Below are 13,827 nucleotides of genomic sequence, written 5' to 3' on the forward strand. Positions count from 1 at the left end.
TCAGCAGACTAGGGTTGAGTCTGGAACTCTCTTGGGCAGCATAGTTAATTATCACATTGTGTGGCATATTTATTTACAGAACCAATCTGAGAACACAAAACGTTTTTAATTGCAGGAAGTTTTAGTTCTGCTACAATTGAGTAGTTTGAGATTTATTTTCAGGCTCTCCCAGCAAGTTCTTAAAATCAAAAGTGATTTTGTGCTGAGGATTTTGCGAAGACATGAAGTTAATCACTCCTTCACATAAATCCTCCTGATTCACTGATGGCATTTCATCATACACATAAACACTTTGGCCAGAAATTCTCGGCCCCTACCGCCAGCAGGATCTTTTGGTCCCACCAAAGTGAATGGGCATTTAAATGGCCTGCCGCATTTGGCGCGGCTGGAAAATCCCGGCCTTTGTCAGAGAAGTACTGAGCTCCTTTTAACTTTGGGAAAACTATTAAAAATAAGTTAATTTAGAAAACAAGGTTCACCACACTATGCTGGGTTATTATAGAACAGCATTAATAGAGTCTTGAACAAGATTATTGAACCAACCATCATACCATTCAGGCCAGACCAAAATCAATAAAGACAGATTTTCTGGACATTAATGTTTGTGGGAGCTTGCTGTGTGCAAATTAGCTGCTGCATTTCCTACATTACAACAGTGACTGCACTTCAACAGTACTTTATTGGCTTTAAAATATCCTGAGGTTGTGAAATGCAAGTCTTTTATCTTTTTAAAAGAAGTGTGGAATTGAAGGGGAGAAAAGTTTCTAGGGAAGAATGAAACTAAAACATGTTTTTATAGTATACTGTTCTATTGTTCCATAATTCTGTGAACCTGATGTTCCTTGCTTTTTACAGACTGGTGTAGTCATACTTATTACGACTTCAAAGCTTTGTTAATTCAGAGCAACTCTCGTGGCCTTGCGTCACCTTCAAGACGACCTAGTTTTTACCCGATTCTGACCACTTTTCCTACCAAATTGTTACTCCCCGTGATCCAAAGAGCAGAGATTTCAACAGCTTTAATTTTAGACACTGATTCTGAAAAACATCTTTTCTTCCCCCAGGCAATATGCTTTGTCTTTTCTCCTAAAAGGTATTTTTCCATGGATAACTCATCCAAGGCCATTTTTCACACCTAAGCCTGGAGAGAATAAGTAACATGATAAGTATTGTAGCTCAACTCAAATCTGCCTTCATCTGACATTTGCATGTTTATACAATCATGGAATGGTTACAGCACAGAAGGAAGCCATTTAGCCCATCATGTCTGTGCCAGCTTTCTGCAAGAGTAACTCAGCTAGTCCCGCTCCCTGCCCTTTCCCTGCAGCCCAGCAATTTTTCCCTCTTCAGCTGCTTATCTAATTCCCTTTTGAAAGCCACAATTAAAAATGCCTCCACCACATCCAGATCCTAACCACTCGCTGAATAAAAAAGTTTTCCCTCATGTCGCTGTTGCTTGTTTTGTCAATCACCTTAAATTGGTGTCCATTGGTTTTTCAATCCTTCTGCAAATGAGAACAGTTCCTCCTGATCTACTCCTGTCTGGCCCATCATGATTTTGAATACCTCTATCAAAACTCATCTCAACCTTCTCTTCCCAAAAGTGAACAGCTCAGCTTCTCCAATCTGTCCTTGTAATGGAAATTTTTCATCCCTGGAACCATTCTCAATCGTTTCTACACCCTTTCTAAAGTCTTCACATCCTTTCTAAAGTGCAGTGCTTAGAACTGGACACAATACTCTAGCTGAGGCCAAACAAGAGTTTTATAAAGGTTTAAAACGTCCTTGCTTCTGTACTCTATGCCTCTATTTATCAAGCACAGGATCTCATAAGCCTTTTTAACCACTTTCTTAACCTGTCCTGCCACCTTCAATAATTTGTGCACATATACAACCAGGTCTCTCTGTGCCTGCAACCACTTTAGAATTGTACCCATTATATAATATTGCCTCTTCTTGTTCTTCCTACCAAAACTGTATCATTTCACACTCCTCTGCTTTAAATTTCATCTGTCACATGTCCACCCATTCCATCAGCCTGTCTATATCCTCTTGAAGTCTATCACCATCCTCTCCACTGTTAATGATACTTCCAAGTTTTGTATCATCTGCAAATTTTGATATTGTGTTGTGCATCCAAATCAAGGTCATTAATACTGAGTCGCAGTTCATAGAAACATTGAAAATAGGAGCTGGGGTAGGTCATTTGACCCTTTGAGCTGTTCTGCCATTCAGTATGACCAGTCTGATTCTCTATCTCAACCACATACTCCCCCGGGCTCCCCATACTCCTTGACGCCTTTAGAGTCCAGAAATCTGTTTCCTTCTTAAACATATTCAGTGATTTGGCCTCCACAGCCTTCTGTGGTAGAGAATTCCACATGTTCATCATCTCTGAGTGAAAAATTTCTCCTCATCTCAGTCCTAAATGGTCTACCCCATATTCTGAGACTGTGACTCCTGTTCTAGACCCCACAGCCAGAGGAAACATCATCCCTGCATCCAATCTGTCCATCCCCCAAGAGAATTTTAAACATTTCAATGAGATCCCCTCTTCATTCTTCTAAACTCCAGTGAATACAAACCTAGTCGGCCCATCTTTCCTCAGTTCAGCATACCTTCCCTGCTCTTGTATTCAATACCTCTATTTATGAAGCCCAAGATCCTTCTGCTTTACTAACTACTCTCTCAATATGTCCTGCTATCTTCAAAGATCTATGCACATGCACCCCCAGGTAGCTCTGTCCCTACATGCTCATCTACATTGCCTCTCCCTTCTGCCAAAATGCATCACCTCAGATTTTTCTGTATTAAATTCCATCTGCCACTTGTCTGCCCAATCTGCTAGCCTCTGTATGTCCTGTTGCAGTCAATTAGTATCATTCTCACTTTTTGCCACTCCTAAGTCTGTTATTGTTGGCAAATTTTGAATACATATTATACATTTAAATATATGAAATATATAAAACCACTGACTCCAAAGATCCTTCAGTCTGAAAAATAACCATTTACCATGACTCACTGATTTCTGTCCTTAAGGCAATTTCTTATCCAAGTTAACAATGACCCTCCTATTCCACGAATTACAATTTTGTTAAGCAGTCTTTGTGGTACTTTGTCAAATGTTTAAAATAAATATAGACAACATTCATTGCATTCCCTTCATCAACCTTCTGTTACTTTCTACAAATTTGTGTTGATTTTCCTTATTTAATTCAAACCTCTCCAAGTGCTGTTTCAAAAGCCTTATCCTCTACAGATTTTAATCTAACTGGCCTGTGGTTTCGAGAACTGACCCTACGCCCCTTCTTGAATAAGGGTATCACATTTGCCACTCCACAATCCTCTGGCACCTCTCTCATATCTAGAGAAGATTGGAAGATTATGACAAGCCCTTCCTGCACCTCGAAACATAAATCACCCTCTTTGTCTCTATTAGGACACACTCCACTTCCTACTACATGCCTAACTGCCATTCTATTTTCATATTCTCTCTTTCCCAATCTTCTTTCCCTCTTCACTTCCCCTCAATCTATTGTATTTGGCCCAGTTCTCAATTGAAGAATTCACTTTTTGTTTTCATTTCATCATATACCCTATCTCTTGCGTCATCCAAGGGGCCCTGGTTTTGGTTACCCTATCTTTCACCCTAGTTGGAACTTATCTAGCCTGTACCTGCTGTATCTGCTCCCTAAAGATCATGCGCTTTTCCTGTCAGTCGTTGTAGGCTGACCTAAATTTTAGATTTTATTTTAGTAGGATTTAGTAAGCTTAACTTGACCAATTTTAGAGGCTTCTTACAAATATGTATTCTGGAACAAACTAACTTGGTCAAGTCGCCATTTACTACTAACATGTGATCAGAAAAGGAGCCATGTTGATGTTGCTAACTTTTACAACAAGCTAATTTAATATAATACTGTGAAGTAGACACCGACTAGCAACAGGTGATTGTATTGGAAGAAAGTACCTCAATTACCCTGTAATTGAAAACTAAGTAATTAATAATCAAAGTTAATAAGAGTCAGATGATATTTATTTCTACATTTCTTACTAATATTCCTATGTTAGGATTTAAATTTGAAACTTAAAAGTGCTGTAACAGAAGCGGTGAGAAAGGAGCCTGAACTATACGGTATTGGACCCCATCAAGAACACATTGACCTTGACCGGCCCAAAGCTGGGCCTAATGAATGGGACACTTTCGTGGTATTAAGAAAAGAAAACATCTTGAAGAAATCCATCGTCTTAAGTTTAAGGTAATGTGTGCAAATAGATAGAACCAATGAAATTAACCCTTACAACATTTTGTTGATCAATTAGCGATCAACAACAAACATGGGCTAAGGTGGGGTGCTGCCATTTTTAGGTATAAAAGAGGGTTTAGGGAACCGTTCTTTTGTGCGCATCATGTGAAGAGAAACCAGTTTGTTCGCTGGGGACAGAGGACTTTTCCTGTCGTTACAAGGATCGGGAGTGTAGCAATGGGCCCAGGGACAGAAGCAGAATTCCGGTTGACCCCAGGTAGTGCCATTTCCTTCAGAAGCAGAGGTGAATACCAGTTGGCGCAAGGGTTCAGATAATTCATATCCACTGATCTCCAGGGACAGAGACAGTTTCCTGTCAGTGCAGGGATCAAGTCTGTAGTATTTAATTGATAAAGTGTACTTTTGTTTTCTTTTATTATTTAATTGATAAGCAAAATAAAACAATAATAACTTATGTTCTATAAACTTTGATATTTTTTAATTCAATGCCTGAGTCTTTGTCTGATGGTTAAATCTCTGTCGAACTAAAACAGTTTAAAGGGATAATTTGAAATACGGTAATTAGGCTGCCTGCAACTAAGTTAAAGCAAGTCTAAATTTATCAAGACACCCCTTTATAAACATACAATAACCACTGTCTCTCCCTAATGGAGAGAGATGCCTATGGTCCTTTGTGGACTATGGTTAATTACTTACTTAGGTTCCAATTTACCCTGGCTAGATAGATCCCTTCTCATCCCATTGAAGTTAGCTCTCTTCCAATTGAGATGTTCTACTTTAGATTGTTCCTTGGTCTTCAACTTTACTAGTCTATACCTTATGATATGATGATCAATCTTTCCCCTTCAGACACTTTGTCCACCTCATTCCTCAGCACCTTTCTAGGTCAATCATGAAGATGCTGATGAAGAAAATGCTGCTGAGCACATTTCAGAAATTTCTCCCCCTGCTTACCCTTTACTCAACAATTATCTAAATATCAATTGGAATATTATCAACAACCTAAAGTTCCCACACATCTCCGTAATTTCCATGCAGATTTGCTCCACTATCTCTCTTTCTCTCACTATTTGGAAACCTATCGAATACCCTCAGTAACCTGATCATACCCTTTCTTTCTTCTCAACTCTAACCAAATGGATTTTTTCTTTCTCTCTCAAGGATATTTCTTCTTTCCAACATTGTAATGTCTTTCCTAAACTCCAAAACATGCCCTCTCGCCACCCCACCCCCAACCTCCCTCGGGCTGCCCAATCCCTCCCAGTCCAAGATCCCTGATTTACCTGGGTCTGGAAGCCATGGCTGCCTTCCTCATGGACCTGCTTGCTGTCCAGCAGGGCCCTCTAGTCAGTTCTGGCGCTGCTGGGACCGTTAGAGCTGCCAGCCAATTTAAGTGCACAGTCCTCACCATTTTTAAGCCATGTTTCTGTTATTGCCACTACATCATATTCCCACACGGCCTTTTGTGCTTGTAGTTCACCACACTTTCTGCCTTTGCATACATGCATTGTAAACCTGTCTTTGTCTTCCTTGTAGGCCTTCTTAGTCCATTCCTATCGAACTATACCCTTCTCTAGTACTGTTCAACACCCTCACTTTATTACTGTTTTCTACTTCTTATATGCTGTGTCTGTCCCCCTGCCAATTTAGTTTAAACCCTTCCCATATAATGCAGTGAACCTCCCCACAAGGACATTCAATCAAGTTAGTTAAACACAATTTGCCCTTAAATAAATGCCGGCTTTCCTTCATGAATCCTTATTTGTCTAAGTGACTGCTAATTTTTCCCTGGATTACCTGTTGAGGTGCAACCTGTCCCTTTTGAATAAGTGCTTCCTGCCCAGGATTGGTCCCAATGCCCAAAGAATCTCCTGCACCCCCATGCCTCAAGCCAGGCATTGGTCATCCCTATCTTCCTGTTTTTATTCTCATTAGTGTGTGGAACTGGAAGTAATCCAGAGATTACTACCTATGATGTCATACTTTTTAACTTCCTCCATAACTCCTGAAAATCTGACCTGAAGCATATATGAAGAAAAACAGTGGTCCTAGTACCAACTCCTGGGGAACCCCACTGAATATTTTCTTCCAGTCTGAAAAACAGCCATTTACCACTACTCTCTGTTTCCTATCACTTAGTCATTTTGTATCCATGTTGCCACTGACCTTTTATTCCATGTGCTTCAACTTTGCTGGCAAACTTGTGGCACTTTATCAAATGACATTTAGAACAACATATACATCAATCGCATTACCCTCATCAAGCCTTTCTGTTACTTCACCCAAAAATTCAATCAAGTTAAATATGATTTAGCCATAACAAATCTATGCTGGCTTTCCTAAATTAATCCAAGGGCTGAATTTTACCTATGTCGGGCAGGCTGGGTGGGAGCGGGCGCGGAGCCGATCGCCACCTGCAATCGGCTGCGTGGCACCTTTTTGCGTAGGTGGGCCAATTAAGGCCCACCCAGTGTAATGTGCATTCCATAGCGCTCAGTGCTATCTGTGTGGGCGGGGGGAGGAGGGAGAGTCAAAAGAGCGCAGCAATCTCCTCCACGGAGCTGCCTCAGGAAGATTAAGTTCATAATAAAACTTTTGAATAAAGGAAGTTAAAAATTATTTAAACATGTCCCATCATGTGACAGTGTCACATGAGTTGGGACATGTTTGTGAATTTTACAAATTTAATTAATAAATTTATAAAACCTTCGGGGAAACCTCATCCCGCCCGTGGATGAGTTTTCCTGAAAAACGCGAAGGCTGCTTGGGCTCTTCGCCTGCCGCCGGCCTTAAGGTTGGACGGGCAGCCTGGTTAACTACTTCAATTGCTTTTTTACTGGCCTTAATAGGCCACTGACAGTTCGGCGGGTGCGCAGCCGTCTCCGGTGCACGCCCGCTGAACAAAATATCGAAATGACATCAGGACGCACGCCTGATGTCATTGCGCGTCATTTTATGAATCGGTGTGTCAGGCCCACCCCTGCATGCCGATGGCAATATTCTGGCCCAAGTGACTAATTTTGTCCAGGATTATTGTTTCTAAAAGCTTTTATACCACCTGATTGGCCTTTAGTTTCTGGGTTTATCCTTGCACCCTTTTTTTTAAAAGGGTGCAACATTTGCAATTGTCTAGTCTTCTGACACAACTCCTATTGTCTAAGGAGGATTAGGAATAATGGCCAGTACCTCTGCAATTTCGACCCTTACCTCCCTTAGCATCCTTGGATTTCCAGTGAAAGTCGCTGAACAACAGGAGAAGGGATCCTGGCTGCTTTATCCTTCACTTACCCATTTGAACTGTCCCAATACTACTCCAGCAAAGACTAGTGAATAAGATCAGGTAAGAAATACGGGAACTCCCTAATATTTATGGCACAGTGGCACAAGGAGATGAACCACATTTTCATTACAGATTACATTACCATATTCAAATTTGCTGTCAGGGTATTGAATAATTTTATTGCAATAGTATAACCAAAACTGAATGAACTATTTTATATTATTGTTTTTAAATGCTTACCGTGGGAATTTTGCTGAGTCAGTAAATACAAGGTCATCAGATGGACTGATTTGGAACTTTACAAAGGATTCACTGCTGACTGGGAGGAGTTGAAGATTGTTAAGGGAACTGTATTGCTCATCACTTAGAACATATTCCAGAAGCATTAATTTTTCTTCACGTGAGATAATGTTCAAATTGCAATGCTGAAGAATGTTTCGTAAAGATGCTGGAGTGACCACATTTAAGTAACTTTGATTTTCTAAAGTGAATAATATGGTCTTAAATACATGACTTGGCACTCTAACCAAAGGTTGGGCCTCTTTTATCAAAAGATTCTCTATTGCCTGTCTTATGTCAAGCCGATCATAGCACTGTAAAAAGATAGCTTTGTCAGCTCTTATCCACTTTTCTTCACAGGCAGCCAAGCATAGAACATTGAATTCCAGCAAATGTTTGATGGTTTCCTTAGTTATCTTAACCCAACGCTCTTTATGATTCATTTTTTCATAGTCTGGCCATAAACTATATACCGATGAGGGTTTTAGCACTAAAGTTTGAGCCAGAGTAATGGCATCCAGGATAAGTTGGCAGTATGCACACGGAAAGATTTTCTCTATCAGGAGCTCATTCCACTTGGCTGCTTCATCGTATCTTTGGTCTGATTCAACCCACTTGATATGCCTACGGTTGTCTGAAAGTCCAAAGAAGGCATTTATATGGACAGGCAATCCAGTCTTGTTGGCCTCATTATTTGGGAGTGGTAGAAAGAAACTAAGACGCCCTTCAAAGTCTGTTCTTGAGTCAGCTTCAGTAGTTTCTGCTTTACTCAATGGAAAAGCCAGTCCAACATATGGAGTATAACTTAACTTCTCGGCCAGGTCATCTAACTTAGCCCATTTGCCTCTGTTGCCTGTGCAATTTGTTATTAACCAGTGATTGTGGTGTTCTTCCATTGCAATGCGATGTGAAATAGCTCTGATGTAGGTAGAAGATTTAACATTGGAGACCAATTCCTGCCTTTCAACATTGAAGTTATGATTAAAAGAGGGAATGTACTCAGGCTGCAAAGCAGTTATTTCTAAAAGGACATTTACGTTTCCACTGGTATCAATATGCTTAATACAGACTGTAGTAACATTTCTGAGAAACAAGAGACTCATATCTTCATCTGCTTGGAAGGAATCAAAAAGATCAAAGATCTTAGCTTTGTCATATAGGTTGTCTAATATTTCTGAAGGTTCAGTTCTCAATGGAAACCTAAATAAAGTTCCCTTGAAATAATGCTCTTTTAATGCATTTGTCCATGTTATTGTCCCAATTGCTTCCATAGCATATCTGAATGGCCTGAACTGATCTCTGGAGTGTTCAAGAGCTTTCCTGTCCTCTGGGTCATCAAGAGACCATATATACCCTGCTTCCTGTTCTCCAAACAGCTTTTCTTGTGGGTCAAATATACCAATATATTTCCCACTGAATATGCTTGGCAAGTCTACAGAAAAAAAAAGTTTAAAAATAGTTTCAAGAGATCACAATGCCACCTGTATAAGCTCACCAACATCAATTTAACCTTCAAGTTCCAAAAGTAAAAATAAACAGATTTTAATTTTAACGGACTAATCTATGAAATAATTGGTTATCTTGACCGTACACTAACAAATAACAGCATCTTAATGTTTTATTACCTTTGTTTTATTTTGTACTATTGCTCGTCTCTTTAACAAAAGTGACTATAATTCTCACAGTACTTCTTCATGCTGTTATGTACACAAATGGGTAACTTACTAAAATTAAAACATGTAAATGGCATTCTTATACAGTTATATATAATACAATGTCATACTTAAATAATTCTTTCACCTGTGATGTGATAAACAGTATTGAATCCAAGGCCAAATTGGCCAACTTTGCTGGGGTCATTACGCTTTTTACTGATTCCTGTAGTTTGAATGCTATGCCAATCCTCTTCCGAGAATACAGAATCATTATACACTATGAGAGCTGGACCTAAAGGAAGAGAACATAAAACAGGGTTGCAGAGTTGGTGCTGATGATGTTTGTAAAACAGTAACTTATACTGATTCCCTTTCAAAGAAAAGGAACTTTAATCCCTTTTTTCAATTTTTTTCATGGGATGTTAGTGTTGTTGGCAATTCCAGCATTTTATTGTCCATCCCTAATTACCCTCAAGAAGGTGGTGGTGAATCATCTTCTGGAAACACTGCAGCCCAGTGTTTCCCAGAAGGTGTGTTGATACCAAAATTTTTTTTAAAGTGCCAGAGTTCAAGTCTCAGCAATATTAAAAGCCTTACTTTATTACCATTTATGTCAACAGGACTTTATCGTCACATTGCAGTGGGAGTAAATCAACCAAAACAGGGAGTGTAAGAAACATGTAGAGCTATTGGGTTGGATTTTATTCCTGCTGTCGCTTGTTATGGCACAGCTGATGGTAAATGCTGAGCTGCTCAAATCCCAAAGGGAAACTTGAAACAACTGCCACAACTTGTTTTGCAATTTGTATAAATTTTGAGATGTGTACCTTGAATTCAGTAGTAATGAGACCACCAAGTCTTATAGGTTTCTTACAAAACTAAATTAAACCTTCATTAATAGAAGAAATAGTTTTAAATACATACATAGATCTACAAATTACTACTGTGATAACTTCTAAATCCCCTAATTAATCTAACTCCCAGATACACTTTCGTTAAGGCAACAGTAAGACACACAGATTTTAAAAGACCCAGGCAAAGAAACATGACCCTGAACAATCCAATTCAAAGTGAGTTTCCTTAACTTCAGTTCTTTGTAGACAGCAGCTTGAGGCTTAGATGCCAAAGGCATTTCACACTTGTTAGATCTTAGAATGCCTACCATTATATACAGCCTTCGCCCCTTTATACATATTTTCCTCTTTGAATGCAAATTCCCATTATTTCACTATGTCTTTGGACTTAGTGGACCTCTTTGATAATAAAAATTTCTCATAGTACTAATTTTACCAGTAATATTTGGGAAAAATAAACACACTGGGCAGAATATTGTGCTCGGGTGGGTGCACGCCAAACCCAAACGAGCATTAAATGATGTGCGATGATGTGGGCAAGTGTCCTAACGTCATCGTGCACTTGGGTGATATTTCAGTCAGTGGGCGTGTGCCCACTGACAATTAAGCGGCCTATTAAGGCCCTTAATCAACTAATGCTTTGGAATTTTTCGCTGCCTGCCCAACCGTGGGCAGGATGAGGTTTCATCCAGTGATTAAAAATAAAAACTTTTTGCACTCATATTTTATATATCCCTGCTCATGTGACAGAGTCACTTATTTTAAAATTCTTTATTTATATGGATAAAAATCTTCAGCTCCCTGAGGCAGCTCTGTGCTCAGAGAGCTTTTACTACATGCACCCACAAGCATTTGCGAACTTCAGCGCTCGCGCTCCTGCCGTCCTCACCCCAGCAGCGCTGCAGCATGCGTTTCACGCTGGTTGGCCGTTAATTGGCCAGCCAGTGTGAAATCCATGTTGGGAACCGGTCGACTTCGGGACCGCTCCTGGGCCCGCCCACCTGATGAGGGCAAAATTCTGCCCACTGTTTCTGAACTTCACCTTGCTAGGTGACACAGTTCACCTCTCCTTTGAAAACAATCTAATCTGGTTTATTTAAAAATCAAATGCTCCCTTTACACCTATGTCTACCTATTTAACATTTCAAACCTAGCTCATCTTCTGATACATCAAAGCCTTCAGACCAGCTGCCTTTAATTCAATTAAATCACACACACACAGACATTGACACCGCTATTACTCTACTTAACAATAAATTCCAATAACATTATGACAATTATTATATCTTCCCAACACGCTAACCCCACCGGCAGATCCGGAAGTAGTCTCTTTAGCAAAGAATCAAGTGGTGGGAAGCTCATGAATGCAGGTGACATGGGTATGCCACCAGATAACATGGCAAAAGTGACTCTGACGCCAGGAAGCCTGCATCACCTGATCCTTGTGCAGGATCTGGTGCTGTTTTAAAGGGCAGACAGCCCTATGTTGTTTCTGGAATTCAGCATGCAGCATTTCTAAAGGAGCTTTGAAATTGAATTATCCAACATTTGAATTTCTGCTGTAGAAACAAACAACTTTTCAAGATCCGGAGAGAAGAATCATCAGGCATCACACAAATTCAGTCATTGGCATCAACAGGTTCAACTGAGGCCTGAGATGTCAGAGTAATGACACGAAAATTGGTGGGGTGGTAAATAGTGAGGATAGCCTTAGATTACAGGAGGATATAGGCGGGCTGGTCAGATAGATTGATCAGTGGCAAATAGAATTTAATCCAGACAAGCGTGAGGTGATGCACTTTAGCAGGACAAACAATGCACGATGAATGGTAGGATCCTGGGAAATACCGAGGATCAGAGGGACCTTGGTGTGCATGTCCACTGGTACCTTAAGGTAACGGAACAGGTAGATAAGGTGGTTAAGGCAGCGTATGGGATACTTGCCTTTATTAGCTGAGGCATAGAATATAAGAGCAGGGAGGTAACACTGGAACTTTATAAAACACTGGTTAGGTCACAGCTAGAGTATTGCGTGCAGTTCTGGAATCCGTATTATAGGAAGGATGTGATTGCACTAGGGAGAGTGCAGAGGAGATTTACCAGGATGTTGCCTGGGCTAGAGAGTTTTAGTTATGAGGAGAGATTGGATAGACTGGGGTTATTTTCCCTGGAGCAGAGGAGATTGAGGGGGGACATGATTGAGGTGTATAAAATTATGAGGGGTAGGCAGGAAGGAATTTTTCCCCTTGGTGGAGGGATCAATAACCAGGTTTAAGGTAAGGGGCAGGTTTAGAGGGAGTGTGAGGAAGAATTTTTTCACCCAGAGGGTGGTTGGAATCTGGAACTCACTGCATGGAAGAGTGGTAGAGGCAGAAACCCTCATAATATTTAAGAAGTATTTGGATGTGCATTTGCGATGCTATGGCATACAAGGCAATGGGCCTAGTGCTGGAAAATGGGATTAGAATAATTAGGTACTTGTTTGACCGGTGCAGATTCAATGGGTCGAAAGGCCTTTTTCTGTGCTGTAGATCTCTATGACTCTATGGCCATGAGTCCAGCCACTGCACCACCCCACAGTTCAGTGAAGGCTTGCTGCTTGACCTCCTCCAGGCAGTCCATGAGTGCAGAGATGCTGTTTCCTACTAATGGCTGTAAAAGACCCTCATGAATGACCAAAGTGGCCTGGATGGAGGTCTCTACAGAGATGAGCAGATCCAAGGGACTGGATCCAGTGCAGAAAAGGATGAATAACCTCCTCCGTACTGCAAGGGTGCATTTGAGTGACAGGTTGCCAAAAAAGGGATGAAGAAAGAAAGTGTCACCTTACACCAAGAGGTTGGCGGAGCCTGACACACTTGAGGGTTCTTCTCAAGGTACTCAGAGTGCTGTCAGGAACTCCCCTGCCCCTCTGTCAGTGACCCAAACTCCTCTACTGGCCACAGATGAGTCTCTGGCACTGGTGCAGGACAGCCTTATATGCCATGGACTATCCAGGCCTGGGGCTGCCAGAGGACACCATCACTGTCATCAAAGGCCACAGGGCACAGAGCAGCAACCTGCTCCCACCAAATCTGCAGCACTTGGAAATGTTTCAAGAAGTTCATTTTCATACAGTAAGGTAGCACTGGTGTTTATAAAATTGTGTTAAGGAAGGAGTGTTGGTGTCACAATTAAACTGTTGTTTTACTTTAATTTGTATAACCAGGAATTTTTGCTCCACATGTGGGTGCACGCCTGACATGCTCCCCCGCATCCAGGGTGCCATTGACTGCACACATCTGGCTATCAAGGTGCCAGCGGATCAGCCGGGTACCTTCATCAACAGGAAGGGATTCCACTCCGTGAACGTGCAGATAGTGTGTGACCACAGGTTGCATATTCTGCAAGTCTGTGCAAGGTACCCTGGCAGCTCCCATGATGTGTACATCCCGAGACACTTCCAGGTGTGAGGCTCTTCAATGCTCCAGCCCAATTGGATGGATGGCTGC

The 13,827-nt window shown here is 41.0% G+C and overlaps 1 protein-coding gene across 3 annotated transcripts in view; it reads right to left on the minus strand.

Moving 5' to 3' along the window:
* The window catches only part of sacs2 (sacsin molecular chaperone 2), a 77,053-nt gene that overhangs the window by 18,010 nt on the left and 45,216 nt on the right, over positions 1-13,827 (minus strand). For all 3 annotated transcript variants that reach the window (XM_078531947.1, XM_078531946.1, XM_078531945.1), the window contains 2 exons: positions 9,628-9,774; positions 7,789-9,259 (listed from right to left, as the gene is read on the minus strand). In XM_078531947.1, the coding sequence (XP_078388073.1) occupies positions 7,789-9,259; positions 9,628-9,774 (1,618 nt within the window). The remainder of the gene's footprint in view (positions 1-7,788; positions 9,260-9,627; positions 9,775-13,827) is intronic.

Source organism: Cetorhinus maximus, chromosome 29 (assembly GCF_964194155.1).
Source record: "Cetorhinus maximus chromosome 29, sCetMax3.hap1.1, whole genome shotgun sequence".
Taxonomy (NCBI): domain Eukaryota; kingdom Metazoa; phylum Chordata; class Chondrichthyes; order Lamniformes; family Cetorhinidae; genus Cetorhinus; species Cetorhinus maximus.